Source organism: Thamnophis elegans, chromosome 12, assembly GCF_009769535.1.
Source record: "Thamnophis elegans isolate rThaEle1 chromosome 12, rThaEle1.pri, whole genome shotgun sequence".
NCBI lineage: Eukaryota > Metazoa > Chordata > Lepidosauria > Squamata > Colubridae > Thamnophis > Thamnophis elegans.
In genome coordinates, this window is record NC_045552.1 from 21,026,136 (window position 1) to 21,040,773 (window position 14,638).

A 14,638-nucleotide genomic window follows, 5' to 3' on the forward strand; every position below is an offset into this window, starting at 1 on the left:
TTCTCCTTCCCTTTTTCATTCTCCTTCCCCTTCTCCTTCAATTTTTCCTTCTCCTTTCCCTTTCACCTTTCCCTTCTCCTTCCAGAGTTTGATAAACTTAAAGCAGAGGCTGATGCCAAAAAGAAAGACTGGAAAAGAAAACATGGTAAGCTTTTTAAAAAGTCACACCCTTCCCCAAAGAATATAAAATAGAAGCCTTCCTTAGACAGAAAGGCGAAATAACCAATTATTAAAATGAGACCTCCCAAAAAATAATACAGTAGAAGGGAACTGTAGCTCTTTTAGGAAGTGTGACAAGGGTCTCAAAAATGAAACAAAAATGTTTCAAAGATTTTACATTTGTTGTCCTGGATTGCACATCCTACTACGGTGAATCCCTAATGCAGCCAAATCTCTTTAGCAGTTTTAAGGCAACACTTAGCCACCTTAAACTGGGTCAAAAGTTACCAAAGAAAAATGCAACTTCTCAATTTAAATTTGTTCTAAACCAGTTTTTCTAATTTGGTCCCAAGGGGTTAACCATGTTAGCTGTTTGCAAAAGAAAAACAAAAAAGACAATTTACTGTATTATGGGTCAAGATTAGAAGATTTTCAAACTCCAAATCACCTGGAATCCCTTTTTAGAATGAGATGGGCATCATATAAACTTAATAAATAAATAAATCATTCTTACTTGCCCAGTGCAATCCAATCAAAATACTCAGGATTCATTTTAAAGAGCACGATATTTAATTATGAGTGTGGAAAGTCCACAAACAGAACTGCCAATGTAGCCTAAAAGGAAATGGGGAGGAGAAGCAGGGATACTTTTTATTTGAAGCAAGATATTTCTAACAATTAGGAAAACATTACATGACTCACAGCAATGTGGGGATTTCCCCTCTTTTGCTTATTACGAAATATGGGGATTTTCCACTCATTTCTTAGACAAGCCCAACGAGGAAGCAAGGTAGTTTTGCAAGTACAAGGGAAACTGGTTTTTAACCTGCTCAACGGATGAAATGACTAGAAGAATGCTTGTATCTTTACCAGGGAGCAAGCTGATATACACCATATAAACATGGCGTTGGGAAAGCTAGTTTCAAAGGTGCAGATATAGTCCTCTACTTAGCCCATTTGTTTAGTGACTGTTCAAAGCATTGAAAAAAGTGACATGACCCTTTTCCACCTTTAATGACCTTTGCAGCCTCCCCTTGGTCATGTGATCAAAATTCAGACGCTTGGCAAATGGCCTGCATTTATGATGGTTGCAATGCAGAGGTGGTATTCAGCAGGTTCTGACCCGTTCTGGAGAACCAGTAGTGGAAATTTTGAGTAGTTCAGAGAACCAGCAAATACCATCTCTGACTGGCCCCACCGCCATCTATTCTCTGCTTTCTGAGTCCCAGCTGATACTGGGGATTTTGCAGTATCCTTCCCCTGCCACGCCCACCAAATCATACCAAGCCACACCCACAGAACCGGTAGTAAAAAAAATTGAATCTCACCACTGTTGCAATGTCATGAGGTCATGTGATCTCATTGTGTGACCTTCCAACAAGCCAAGTCAATGGGGAAGCCAGATTTACTTAAAGTGCTCCTACTTCAACAACTGCAGTGATTCAATTAACAACGGTGACAAGAAAGGTCACAAAATGGGGCAAAATTCACTTAATAATTGTCTTGCTTAGTAACAGAAATTTTGGGCTCAGTTGCGATTGTAAGTCAAGGGCTACCTGTCATTCAAGAAAATTTAGCCGTTTCCACATTGGAATCTTATAGCATCTTCACTGCAATACCTAGGCAATTGTTGACAGATGCAAAACCTGTCCACATTACTGCTTTTTTGGCACAATAATAGTTGGTTGACTCTAGGTAAAGGTAAAGGTTCCCCTCACACATGTGTGCTAGTCATTCCTGACTCTAGGAGGTGGTGCTCAATCTCTGTTTCAAAGCCAAAGAACCAGCGCTGTCCAAAGACATCTCCGTGGTCATGTGGCTGGCATGACTAAACGCCAAAGGTGCACGGAACGGTTACCTGCCCACCAAAGTGGTCCCTATTTTTCTACTTGCATTTTTAACATGCTTTCGAACTGCTAGGTTGGCACAAGTAATGGGAGCTCACTTCGTTACGCGGCACTAGGGATTCGAACCGCCGAACGTCCAACCTCTCAATCAACAAGCTCAGTGTCTTGCCGCCGCATCCCTTCTATTTGACTCTAGAAGATACTATAAAGGCTTACTGCAGAAATGACTTCAGTCCAATTTCCACATTGTTTTGGTGTGAATGAGACATATTTTCCTAACATTAAGACTTAGAGGATGTACTGGCTAGGAGACTGATTATGGAAATCCACTACAGGTTGTCCTCAACTTATGACCACAATTGAGCCCCAAACCTATGTTGTTAAGTGAGAAATTGATTAAGTGAGTTTGCCCCATTCTACGACTTTTCTCGTCACATTTGTTAAGGTTTTTAAACCTGCAGTTTTTAAATTAGTAACGCAGTTGTTAAGCGAATCTGGTTTTCCCATTGACTTTGCTTGTCAGAAGGTCATAAAACAGGATCACATAATTCCAGGACACTAACTGTCATAAATGTGAGTCAGTTGTCAAGCCTCTGAATATAAATCACCTGACCATAGGGATGCTGCAATGGTCATCAGTGTGAAAAATAGCCATAAGTCACTTTTTGCCAGTGCTGTTGTAACTTCAAACGGTCACTAAATGAACTGAGGTAAGTCGAGAACTACCTGTATAGGGTAGATGTGAAGTTGCAGAAGTCTGAAATCTCCTAAACCACCATAAATTCATCCCGAAGATGCTTGGATAAGATCAATCACTAGGTGGCGCCCAAGGTCACAGCCAAAACATCAAAAGATGCTCAGCGCTGGGTTTTTGTTTTTTTTCTCCTCCTTTCACAGGTCCTCATTTTATTGAACAACTGGCGTGGAAGGTCACTGAAGACTGTGAACTCCTGCTGACTTGCAAGGTAAACACTTCTTTCCCCATAGTTGCACTTTACCAAACAAAACTATGTTTTGCAATTCTGGCTATCTTCCTCATTGGATCAGATTCCTAAAGCCACGATGGATAGGAGTTTAATTACATGACTGCTATTACAGTAGTCCTTGAATTAATGATTTTAATAGAGCCTTCCCATCAGAACCATAACCTATGACAGTCTTAAACTGGGTCACATGTGATCGAGATGATTTTCAGCAGTCATTAAGCAAATCACCAGGGTCATTAAACAAACCAATGGTTTGCTAAGACTGGAGTTTTTGCCAAAAACTGGAAGTAAATTCTGAATTTTGGCAAAACTCTAATAAAATGCAGTCATGTGACACTACACCAGTGGTGGGTTTCAAAAATTTTTAGAACCTATTCTGTAGGTGTGGCCTGTTTTGTGAGAGTGGCTTGGTGGTCATGTGACCGAGTGGGAGTGGCTTGTTTGGAAAATGTGGTAAAACTCACTTAACAACGCTCTTGCTTAGCATCCAAAATTTTTGGGCTCAATTGTGGTCATAAATTCCCCCCCTTCCTTCTCTTTGAGAAGAGCTCGGTTTTCAATCTGTTCTGAAATAGGAGGAAGCGGGCAGAGGGGGGATTTTCAAGAGCCCAGAGCAGAAGCCCAATCCAGCATGGGCTTCCCCCCCCCCTTCTTCCTTCTCTTTGAGGAGAGCTCCATTTTCAATCTGTTGTGAAAGAGGAGGAAGGGGGCAGAGGGAGGATTTTCAAGAGCCCAGAGCAGAAGACAAATCCAGCATGGGCTTTCTCCCCCCCACCCTTCTTCCTTCTCTTTGAGAAGAGCTCCGTTTTCAATATGTTGTGAAAGAGGAGTAAGGGGACAGGGATTTTCAGGAGCCCAGAGCAGAAGCCCAATCCAGCATGGGCTTTCTCCACCCTCTTCTTCCTTCTCCTTGAGAAGAGCTCCGTTTTCAAGCTGCTTGTGATAGAGGAGGAAGGGGGCAGAGGGGGGATTTTCAGGAGCCCAGAGCAGAAGCCCAATCCAGCATGGGCTTCCCCCCCACCTCCTTCCTTCCTTCTCTTTGAGAAGAGTTCCGTTTTCAATCTGTTCTGAAAAAGGGGGAAGGGGGCAGAGGGAGGTTTTGCAGAAGACCAATCCAGCATAGGCTTTCTCCCCCACCCCCCTTCTGCCTTCTCTTTGAGAAGAGCTCCGTTTTCAATCAGTTGTGAAAGAGGAGGAAGGGTGCAGGGATTTTCAGGAGTCCCAAGCAGAAGCGCAATCCAGCATGGGCTTTCTCCCCCCCCCCCTTCTTCCTTCTCTTTGAGAAGAGCTCCATTTTCAATCTGTTGTGAAAGAGGAGGAAGGGGGCAGAGGGGGGATTTTCAGGAGCCCAGAGCAGCGCGTTCTGGTACTGGGCCTCCGTAAGGACGGGTACTAGGAGGCATGCTAAATTTCACCAACCGGTACGCCCGAACTGATGCATACCAGCTGAAACCCACTCCTGCACTACACCACACATCTTAAGTGTGATCACGTGACTACAGGGGTGTGTGGGTGTCCATTAGGACCTTCAATTCAGCTGCTAAACACCAGGTCCATCATAACTTTGAATGGTTGCTAAGTGACCAGTCATAAGTTGAGGACTACCTGTAACAGTTTCTATTTTTGCCATATCAGTTCTGCCCATGTCAAATTGGAGGTGAGATGGGTTGAGGCAGAGTCAGGAACATGAGGTGGACCATGGCACACAGGGCAAATTTATGTTATTCTCACTAAGATGTAGGTGTTAGTCCAGTGAGTTTCCCATCCCAGGAACTTTTGGGGGTCTTAGAGAAGCCATCTCCACAATATCTCAGCCAGGGTAAAATGCAGAACGGAAGATCTTTGAAAAAAGGCTAAACTTCCTTCTTTGGGATAGGAATGGTGAATGGCTTCATGCAGAACAACTGGACCTAGTCTTGTTTTGCAAATTTATTTTTATTCATTGATTCATGTATTCATTCATTCATTTATTTTGTCAAGCATGTATGAGATAACAGATATAAATATAAACATGATTATGAATACAGGAAATGGATACGAATAAGTAGGGAGAGTAGGACAGGGACGTCCCTTACAGACCTCTTAGGAATGAGGTCAGGTCAACAGTAGACAGTCTAAGGTTAAGGTTTGGGGATGAAACCACAGAGTCTGGTAGAGCGTTCCAGGCACTGACCACTCCGTTGCTGAAGTCATATTTTCTGAAATCGAGTTTGGGGCGGTTTACCTTGAGTTTTGTATCTATTAAGTTTGTATGCTGGATGTCACATGCTTCAAATTTTTGTAACAAGTTTTATAATGCTAAAATGCAGTTTCCCAAAATTTAGTGAGCAAGTATTTATCAAAATTAAGTATCCTTCCTTCCTTCCTTCCTTCCTTCATTCATTCATTCATTCATTCCTTTCATTAGGCAGCAAACATGAAGAAGGATACTTCTTTTCAATGGTTCTTTGACAACAAAGCCCGCTCAGATGGTCAATATAATTCAAATACGGGATCTGGAATCCTACGGATTAAAAGGGTAGGTTTATCCTGAGTAACAATTAATGATTAAATTAAAATTACCTGCCAAAATAGGAAAGAAATGGCATGTCGTAAATGAAAGAACAGAGCTGGTGTTTTGTTTTTCCGTGCCAGTTTAGAAATTCAAATTCCACAGGCAATGCTATTTCCCCATTACTGTTACCTACAAATGGGAGAAGGTATGGCTTCTTCACCCATCATGGGTCTTTTAAAACATACTGGTAGAGAACCTACTAGGTAAACAGTCCATAACTGGACGATGTGTTTGTTAGGACCAAACAAGCAAAATAGCAGTAAAAAGTGTGCAAACTTTTGAGTTCTGCAGAATTCTTCATCAAGAGAAATGTTAGAAAAATACTGTACAAAATGAGTAAGAAGCGAGGAATGCCCTCAAATTAGGGCTGTTTCGTTCTCTTTTTAGAAGAATAATAGAGTTGGAAGGGACCTTGGAGGTCTTGTAGTCCAACCCCCTGCTCAAGCAGGAGACCCTATACCATTTCAAACAAATGGCTGTCCAATCTCTTTTTTTAAAAAACTCAGTGTTGGAGCACCCACTTCTGGAGGCAAGTCGTTCCACAGATCCATTGTTCCCACTGTTAGGAAATTTCTCCTTAGTTCTGGGTTGGATCTCTCTTTGATAAGTTTCCAGCTGCTACTTCTCATCTGGCCCTCGGGTGCTCTGGAAAAAAGATAGACCCCATCTTCTCTGTGACAGCTCCTCAAATTTTGTCCCCCCGGGTCTTTCTCTTTGTTAAACTAGACATACCTACTTAGTTCCTGCAACTGTTCATCGTACAGTTACAGGGAATGGCAATATGAGACTCTGACACTGACTCTGGCCCATCTGTACCCATAGATATTGAACGTTCCAAAAACATTTTTTTAAATAAATTGATACGGTCATCCATCAGTTGATATTTTCTGGGCCATTTCAAGATACTTCATTTTCTAACTTGTATCTGCGTTCACACAACATGCTACACTAACTGAAAAGAGCTGGGTTTCTTTGTGCTTTGTGTGTAATGTAGGAACTCAGCTGGTCTTTTACACATAGTGTGAGCCAAGCCACCACATTAAACAACCACACAGTTCAGTGATGGTGAACCTTTTCGCCACTGAGTGCCCAAATTAGAACGTGCATCCATGTCCGTGTTCCAGAGTGCCAGAATCCCAAAGACCAGCTGGCCTGTGCACACATGCCTGTTTTTTGGCTGTTTTTTGGCTGTTTTGGGGGGCATTTTTCAGCCTGAAAACAGCCCGGAAAAACAGCCCGGAAAAGAGCAGCTGGCGACGGCATGCGTGCCCACAAAGAGGGCTTTGTGTGCCATCTCTGGCACGCGTGCCATAGGTTCACCATCACGGACATAGTTCATTCATTTGGTCATTGCGGAATACAGGTGCACAGCTGCAACTGAGTTTTTCTAACTTGGATTTAGGGTTCAATGTGTTGTGTGAACCCAGACTATCGTCTCTATATTTTGCTAGGTTACCAAAGCAGACAAAGGATTCTACAAAGCTGTGGTTTCGGATGACCGTGGAGAAGACATAACCCAACTTGATCTTACAAAGGAAGGTACAATCCTTTTTTCCTCCCTGGCTGAAATATTATTGGTTCATTCAGATCAGACATCCCAAATCTGGTGCTCTGATGATGATGTTTTGCACGATTCTCACCCAGTTTGGCCAAAAGAGAGCAGGAGAGTTTGAATTCAGCATGGACAATCAGCAAGGAGAAAAAGTTAAGATAGAAGACATTTTTCAAATACTCCTTTGCTTTGCATGCTGAGGACCTCTATCTGACTCAGAGGGCTGGGGAAAATATGTAAGATTTTTCCAGTTCACAATCAGTTAGCTCAGCGGTCAGCAACCCACAGCTCTGGAGCCACATGTGGCTCTTTTATCCCTCTTCTGTGGCTCCCTGTTGCCAGTCAGCTCCACAATTGATAGGGCTTTCGGTTAGGACAGGTAGAGGAAAAAGGATGCCGCACTAGGAGGAGACTCTATGGTGGGGGGAACAGACTTCCGGTCAGCGGAGGAAAAAGGATGCCATGCTAGGAAGAGGCTCTATGGACTTCAGAATTGAATGGGGGGCTTCCATTTAGGACCTTTATGGCTCTTTGAGTGTTTAAGGTTGCCGACCCCTGCAGTAGGGTAATGAAACATCTTCAGGAAAACCACAAAGCTGAGAGAGCACAAGGACCAGAGGTGGGTTTCTCCCAGGTTAAGGTTCCCAACCCCTGAGTTAGCTGACGAGGGCTGAGAATGACACCACATGAATTCAGATGCATGGCCAAGATTTTACTGATATAACATTTTCATTAAACCATGCAGCGCATAAGCAGTCTTTCAAAAAAACTGGTCTGTTGTGGAGATCATTCCCAAGAGTCAGTGGAGTTTGTGATTGGGATCTTACATTAGCACCTATACTATCTTTAGCCAGGAAGGATGGCGATCTCTGGGCTTAACCTTCCTCCAAAGATTGCCATTTGATTGTTGTGAATGTTATGGGTTGCAGGCAGTACGCCCCGGTACGGGAGTACCATTGCCTGCCCAGAGCACCAGGTACCATTCCGGTACAGTGCTCCAGAAGGCCCACCCGCCCGCCTGAGCTCCTTACCTGTAGTTGAGCTCTTTGGCGCTTCCGCGCACAGAGCACACAACACCTGCGTGACGCTCCAGAGAGCAGATGGAGCATCACGGAGGCGTCGCAAGAAGTAAGTACGCATGCATGCATTGCGCGCATGTGCACTGCGTGTGTTCATGTAGTGCACACTGGGCCCCGTTGCAACCGTACCAGTTGCAACAGGATCCGGAACCCACCACTGGTCTGAACAACGTGATTCCATCCTGTTTGGTGAAAAGGATTAGCTGGTGATATTACCATTGCCTGAGGGACACCCGCAAGCGCTCTTTTCATGTCCCCGTCAAGGAGCTGGAGCGAATGAGGGGAGCTCTCTCTGCCACACAGCAGCACTTGGGTCTCGAATGTGGGCTTGCTAACCTCCAACCCAGCGTCCTGACCAGTGGTGGTATTCTGCCGGTTCTTATCGGTTCGGCCGAACTGGTAGCAGTGGCTGATGGAGGCTCCACTCCACCCACAACATAATGCGCGACCGTCTGTGCATGCGAGAATGTTCACATTTGCGAACCGGTAGCGAAGGTAAGTGAATCCCACCACTGGTCCTAACCATGTGAGCCCCCATTCCTAACAATGTGATGGTGTAAAATAGGGGAGAACTGGCTCTTTTTTTAACCTGGATTTGAGAAAGTTTGCAGCGATGGAGTAAAAAGAAAATTTTGTTTTTGGTTCTTTCAGTTAGAGACTGATCTCCACTTGTATGGGTTTCCTGCCTCTAAACAGTACAAAACTATGATATTGTTTTTTGGGAAGTTGTGATTGGAAGGACCCCTGAGGTCAGGAATCACATGTATTCCTGAGGCTGAAGGCTACCTGGTCCTGATCTAAATGAAATATTTCCTTGTCATTCAATAGTCACTAATAAATGTCTAAGGAAACCCAACTTTAGCCCGGACACAACTAAACAATATCTACAGTGGCTTGCTTGAGATATGGTGCTATTTTTTACTGTTATATTCTGTTTTATAGCATTTGATGACATCCTCAAGGAGCTGGCCAGAATCAGTAGTAAGTTGCTGACCTTCGGACCCTATTCTAGTGGCACTTATGGTACCCAAAGCACAAGAAATAGGATTCCCGTTCTATAAAGTGGCTTTCTTTGCACTTCAGTTTGGGTTTGGACTTCCATTCTCATCAATCCCAGGATTGATTATGGGACTATGGGCTTATGGGAGATAGATCCCAAACATTTGGAGGGCCCCTGGGTTCCTGTCCTTACTGTAAAGAACTAGAATTAATTTACTTTGTCAGAGCAGGCCTAATTGTCTTTCTGAAGTATCTCTCTCTTTTTTTATCAGTTCTTTCCGCATCACCTTTGAAAGTTCAGCCAACTGTAGAAGGCATCAAGATCTACAGTGAAGTAAAGTACTACACAGATGCCATGAAGACCACCTGGTACCACAAGTATGTGCTTTTATCCTGTGACTCTATGTTTGTAGGGTAAGGTGTTGTTATGGGGCAATCAGAGGAGGGTCTATGACAACCAACTCACCAGTGGTGGGTTTCAAAAAATTTTCTAACCTACTCTGTGGGTGTGGCCTCCTTTGTAGGAGTGGCTTGCCGGCCATGTGACCTGGTGGGAGTGGCTTGCCGGCCATGTGTTTTCTTTCTTTCTTTCTCTCTCTCTCTCTCTCTCTTTCCTTCCTTTTGTCTCTCTGTCCCTTTTTCCTTTTTTTCTTTTATCTCTCTCTCACATTTCTTTCTTTTTTCTTTCTTTCTTTCTTTCTTCCTTTCTTTCTCTTTCTCTTTCTCTCTCTGTGTGAGTCGTTGTGCGTGTGTGTGTTTGTGTGTGTGTATGTGTGGTCGGTTTCAAAAATTTTTGGAACCTCTTCTGTAGGTGTGGCCTGCTTTCCGGGTCCACTGGTGGAACCTCTTCTAACCAGTTCGGTAGATTTGACGAACCGGTTCTACCGAACTGGTGTGAACTGGTAGGAACCCACCTCTGCAACTCACCTTGGCCAACTCACCTTGGCCAACTCGCTGCCCAATTCACCATGACCAACTCACTATGACCAACTCACCATGGCCACCTCACTGGCCAACTCACCATGGCAACTCACCATGGCCAACTCACTGGCCAATTCACTATGGCCAACTCATTGGCCAATTACCATGGCCAATTCACCAAGGCCAATTCACCAAGGCCAAGTCACCATGGCCAACTCACTGGCCAACTCACCATGGCAACTCACCATGGCCAACTCACCATGGCAACTCACCATGGCCAACTCACTGGCCAATTCACTATGGCCAACTCATTGGCCAATTCATCATGACCAATTCACCATGGCCAATTCACCAAGGCCAACTCACCATGGCCAACTCACTGGCCAACTAACCATGGCAACTCACCATGGCCAACTCACTGGCCAATTCACCATGACCCACTCACCATGGCAACTCACCATGGCCAACTCACCATGGCAACTCACCATGGCCAACTCACTGGCCAATTCACCATGGCCAACTCACCATGGCCAACTTCTCTGTTATATAAGTTTATTTAAAGACCTCAAAAATTTCCAGAAAAATAAAATCAAAATCACAATTCAGAGCAGGACAGAAAGTATATCTGCATAGCTGCCATATACTCTGGCTATTCTGCAGGAGCAAGTCACCCATTTGCCCCACCTCCCTCTCTCAGGCAGACTCAGCAAAGGAAAACAAATGTGCAAAATGAAAAACAAACCATACACCCACTCTTCTTGCCTCTTGCTTCAAGGCAAAAGAAGAGGGAAATAAAGAGAGGAAAATTACTAACCCGTATTTTTCGGAGTATAAGATGCACCAAGGTTTTGAAGAGGCACATTTTTTTAAAAAAAGGTTTTGCACTCTGCAAACCTCCCAAAAGCAGCCCGTTTTTCATGAAAACAGGCCCAATATATTTTTTTTTTTTTAAATGGCACGATTAGCCTTTAGGAGGCTTGCAGAGTGCTCCTGGGGAGGGGGCAGAGGGGGCAAAAATGAGCAGAAAACAGCCCATTTTTTTTGCTCATTTCTGCCCTCCCAGCCCCAAGGAGAACTCGGAAAGCCTCCTAAACTGCAATGCAAAGCCATTTTTGCAAAGCAGACGGGGCTTTGGGAGGCCAAAAATGCTGTATTCAGTGTATAACATGCACCCAGATTTTCAGCCTCTTTTATGAGAGAAAAAGTCTTATACTTTTATACTTATACGGTAATCCTTTCAACAAAGGAACTCACAAATATCGTTTTAACTCACAGACCAGAGATGGATACCTACCAATTCAGACTGGTTCAGCCGAGTAGGTAGTACCTTGGCCACCCACGCCTCTAAACTGGTTCTATCGGTAGTGCCGTAGGCACCGCCATCTTGTTTTTTGCCTCTGTGCAAGCGCAGAAGTTTTCACTACTACCTCATTTCTCTATAACATCATAGCAGTTTCCTTTCTGACGCTGTCCAAAGTAATATCAAGCTGACCTGAATCAACTTTACAGCCTTGTTTTTCCCAAAAGAAACCTTTCACATAATTGCTTACCTTAATGCTTTACAGATGAGCTGCCAAGGTTATGGAAAGTGTAAATATGGAGTCACTCAGATTCTTTTCTTTTAGAAGAATAATCCTATAATTCCGGGAGATGAAGTCCACAGATGAGGTCTTAGAGTTGCCATGTTTGGACAATTATAGTTTAGAGGCTGTGTACTAACTGACGACTTCCTCTCCTGCTGTACCTTCAGTGACAAGCGTCTAGAAGGAGGAGATCGCTTGAAGATAGGAACAACCGTGGACCAGCTTTGGTTGCACATCCTTGATCCCAAGGAGTCCGACCGAGGCAAATACACCCTGGACCTCACTGATGGGAAAGAGACGCGCAAATTGACAACTGACCTATCTGGGAAAGGTAAATCCCACTCCCTTCTGATGATGTTACCCAGTAGAGTAATGAAACGTCTTCAACAAAACCACAAAGCTGAGACAGCACGAGGACCACACATTATAGACTTCTCAAGTGAGCATAACAACATCCAAAATATTTGGGCCACTTTAGGGTTGATTTATTCTAGATTTCATTTGTTTGTTTTCTTGGCTGTCTGTGATCTTCTCAGGAGTTGTTCTGACCTAGGCATCACCAAATCACGAAGCAGACTCCTTGTCCTGACAAAACCCCTTTTTGTTAAGGTAATGTGAATTCCTCTCATTCACAACCAGCAAAGTCCTAGCAAACAAGTCTTTCAAGGGTGAATTTACAACCACAGACCTTATCAGGATTGGAGAGCTGCCAGGCTGATATCTTCCAAATGCCATGCTGTACAAGAAAATAATTGGCAAGGAGTCTCTGGGAGTCACGAACAAATCTACACACTAATTAAGCAAACTAATTGCCTCCTGCAAACTCCACTCCCCTTTCGCTTCTCTTTATTCCCTATGGGAGGGGTCATTCATCATCCACCTATGCCTCTACTCCCAAGTCGGCCCTTGTTCCTTAACTGTTCCCATCTCCTGGCAGCTCTGTGCATGCAAACACTGGGAACAGGCTCCAACTGATCTCCGATTCTGAAGGCAGCTGATAACTGTTGGACGACCCCCATTCTGCCCCTGACACAGAGCCCTCATCAGTTCCTCCCCAACCTCCTCACTCTCTGAGTCTGCCACCAGCTCCACTGGCTGCTGGCAGGATACAACAGAGCCTTCTCCAACACTCAGGTTCAAAAGCATCAATACTCTTTCAAAACCCAACTTTTCCTTACAGAGAATGCCAATTTATTTTTACAGATTATTAAAAGATTACCATTTACATAAGCTATAGCTAAACCCATCCATGTCTCCCTTTCATTCTTCTTTACAGGAAGTCCTCAAGTGCTTCTATTTCGGAGTATAACAAAAAAAAACATGTTTATTTCAAATATAATGACAAGCATTGTTTACTAGCAATGTACATTTCACCTGAGTTACATGTAATTGTAGTTATGTTTATTGATTAGCCCATAGACTCAAGTTTGACACCCCTGCCATAGACTATATCAAAATATAGAGTTCCAAACACAAATTGTTACTAAAATCCTATAAAAACAATTTAAACAATTTAAAATGAAATTGGAATAAAATACAACTTAATATATAGATAAGTAAAATAAGATAAAATTATCTTTCAGTATCACCCCTACAATCTACCCCAATCAATCCCACATATGCCAATCTCAGCCGAACCATTTTACTGAAGCTCTGTGCCGTATTAAATTAGTTTTAACGACGGCGCATCCATGGTGCAGGAGACCTAGTAGGCCACGCCTACCATGGCCACACCCACCCAGCAATTGGACAGAGAACCCGTTGCTGAAATTTTTGAATCCCATCTCTGGTTCTAATGGCAATTCCTATAACTGCATTAAATATATATATGAATAGATTTTTTAAATGGAAGCATCTGGATGAGAGAAGAACCAATGAACTTTTTAAAACTTCACTTTTATTAGCTCTTCTTCCTCACTGCAGATGGTTACCATTCTCTTTCTTGCTTGCTTCCTTTCTGTAGCTTTCGACGATGCACTCGCCGAACATCAAAGGCTGAAGTAAGTAGGGTGGGGTTGTAGTTATTGTTTGCTCTGAACAGCTTCCTTTTTAGAAAACTGCCACAATTTGAGAATCAATTGTGTAAGACAACAGTCTCTGACGTTTCTGTCTTTGTGGACCGGTGGTGGCGGTGGCAGGGCGGGTTCCACTTAGTTAAGCAGTTCTGAATGGGCCATGGTCTGGCACTGGGCTGTGGCTGGGGGGTTAGGGACCCCAATGAAAGATCTGGGGCATCGCTGCTTTGGCTAAGAAACCTGAAACAAGCAGTACTTGGGATTGTTGTGTAGGCTAAATGAAGTGACTCTGGGGCTGGGAGAAGGGTCATGCATTTAATACTGTGGTTTCTTTGGTAAAATTTGAGTAAACGCTGTATGAGACATAAAAACACCTTTTGTTTTGTTTTCATCGTAGGCAAGCAGCTATTGTGGAGGAGCGTGAGTATAAAAAGATGCATCTTTTGCTGGTTTTTGGTCTGTTGCGTTCTTGGGAGATTTATTTATTCATTTGTTTGTTTAGAAATTTTATATAGGCGCCTACTCACTCTCAATGACTTTAATCAACTTACAAACAGTAAAAACATAAACTCCTCTTCTTGTGCCATATCCGTCATTGGATGTTGGCGATCTTATTTTTATCAACAGCCACACAAAAAGTGCTGCTGAGTTTTGTCCAAATCCTTAGGTTCTGAAGCCATGATGTTCTTCTTCTGCCTGGACCTCGTTTGCCTTCAATCTTTCCCTGGAGGATTAAGTGAAGGATGCCGTATTTTTCCAGGTGTCACATCACACATCCAAAATATTCTAACTTTTGTTGAGTTACCTTCAGTGAAAAACTCCTCGTTTGATCTTCAGACTTCAAGCCATTCCTTCCTATTTGTCAGACTCATTCCTCAATTGAAGAAATGTATTCACTACACATAACATGTTTCAACCAGTTACCGAATTACCCAACATCCTT

At 43.5% G+C, this 14,638-nt stretch overlaps 1 protein-coding gene across 1 annotated transcript in view; it reads left to right on the plus strand.

Moving 5' to 3' along the window:
* MYOM3 (myomesin 3) overlaps positions 1–14,638 on the plus strand; it is a 57,607-nt gene that overhangs the window by 38,805 nt on the left and 4,164 nt on the right. The window contains 9 exon segments of the mRNA XM_032228155.1: positions 86–145; positions 2,904–2,971; positions 5,400–5,510; positions 6,998–7,085; positions 9,120–9,158; positions 9,449–9,554; positions 11,848–12,011; positions 13,644–13,680; positions 14,093–14,115. Coding sequence (XP_032084046.1) covers positions 86–145; positions 2,904–2,971; positions 5,400–5,510; positions 6,998–7,085; positions 9,120–9,158; positions 9,449–9,554; positions 11,848–12,011; positions 13,644–13,680; positions 14,093–14,115 — 696 coding nt within the window.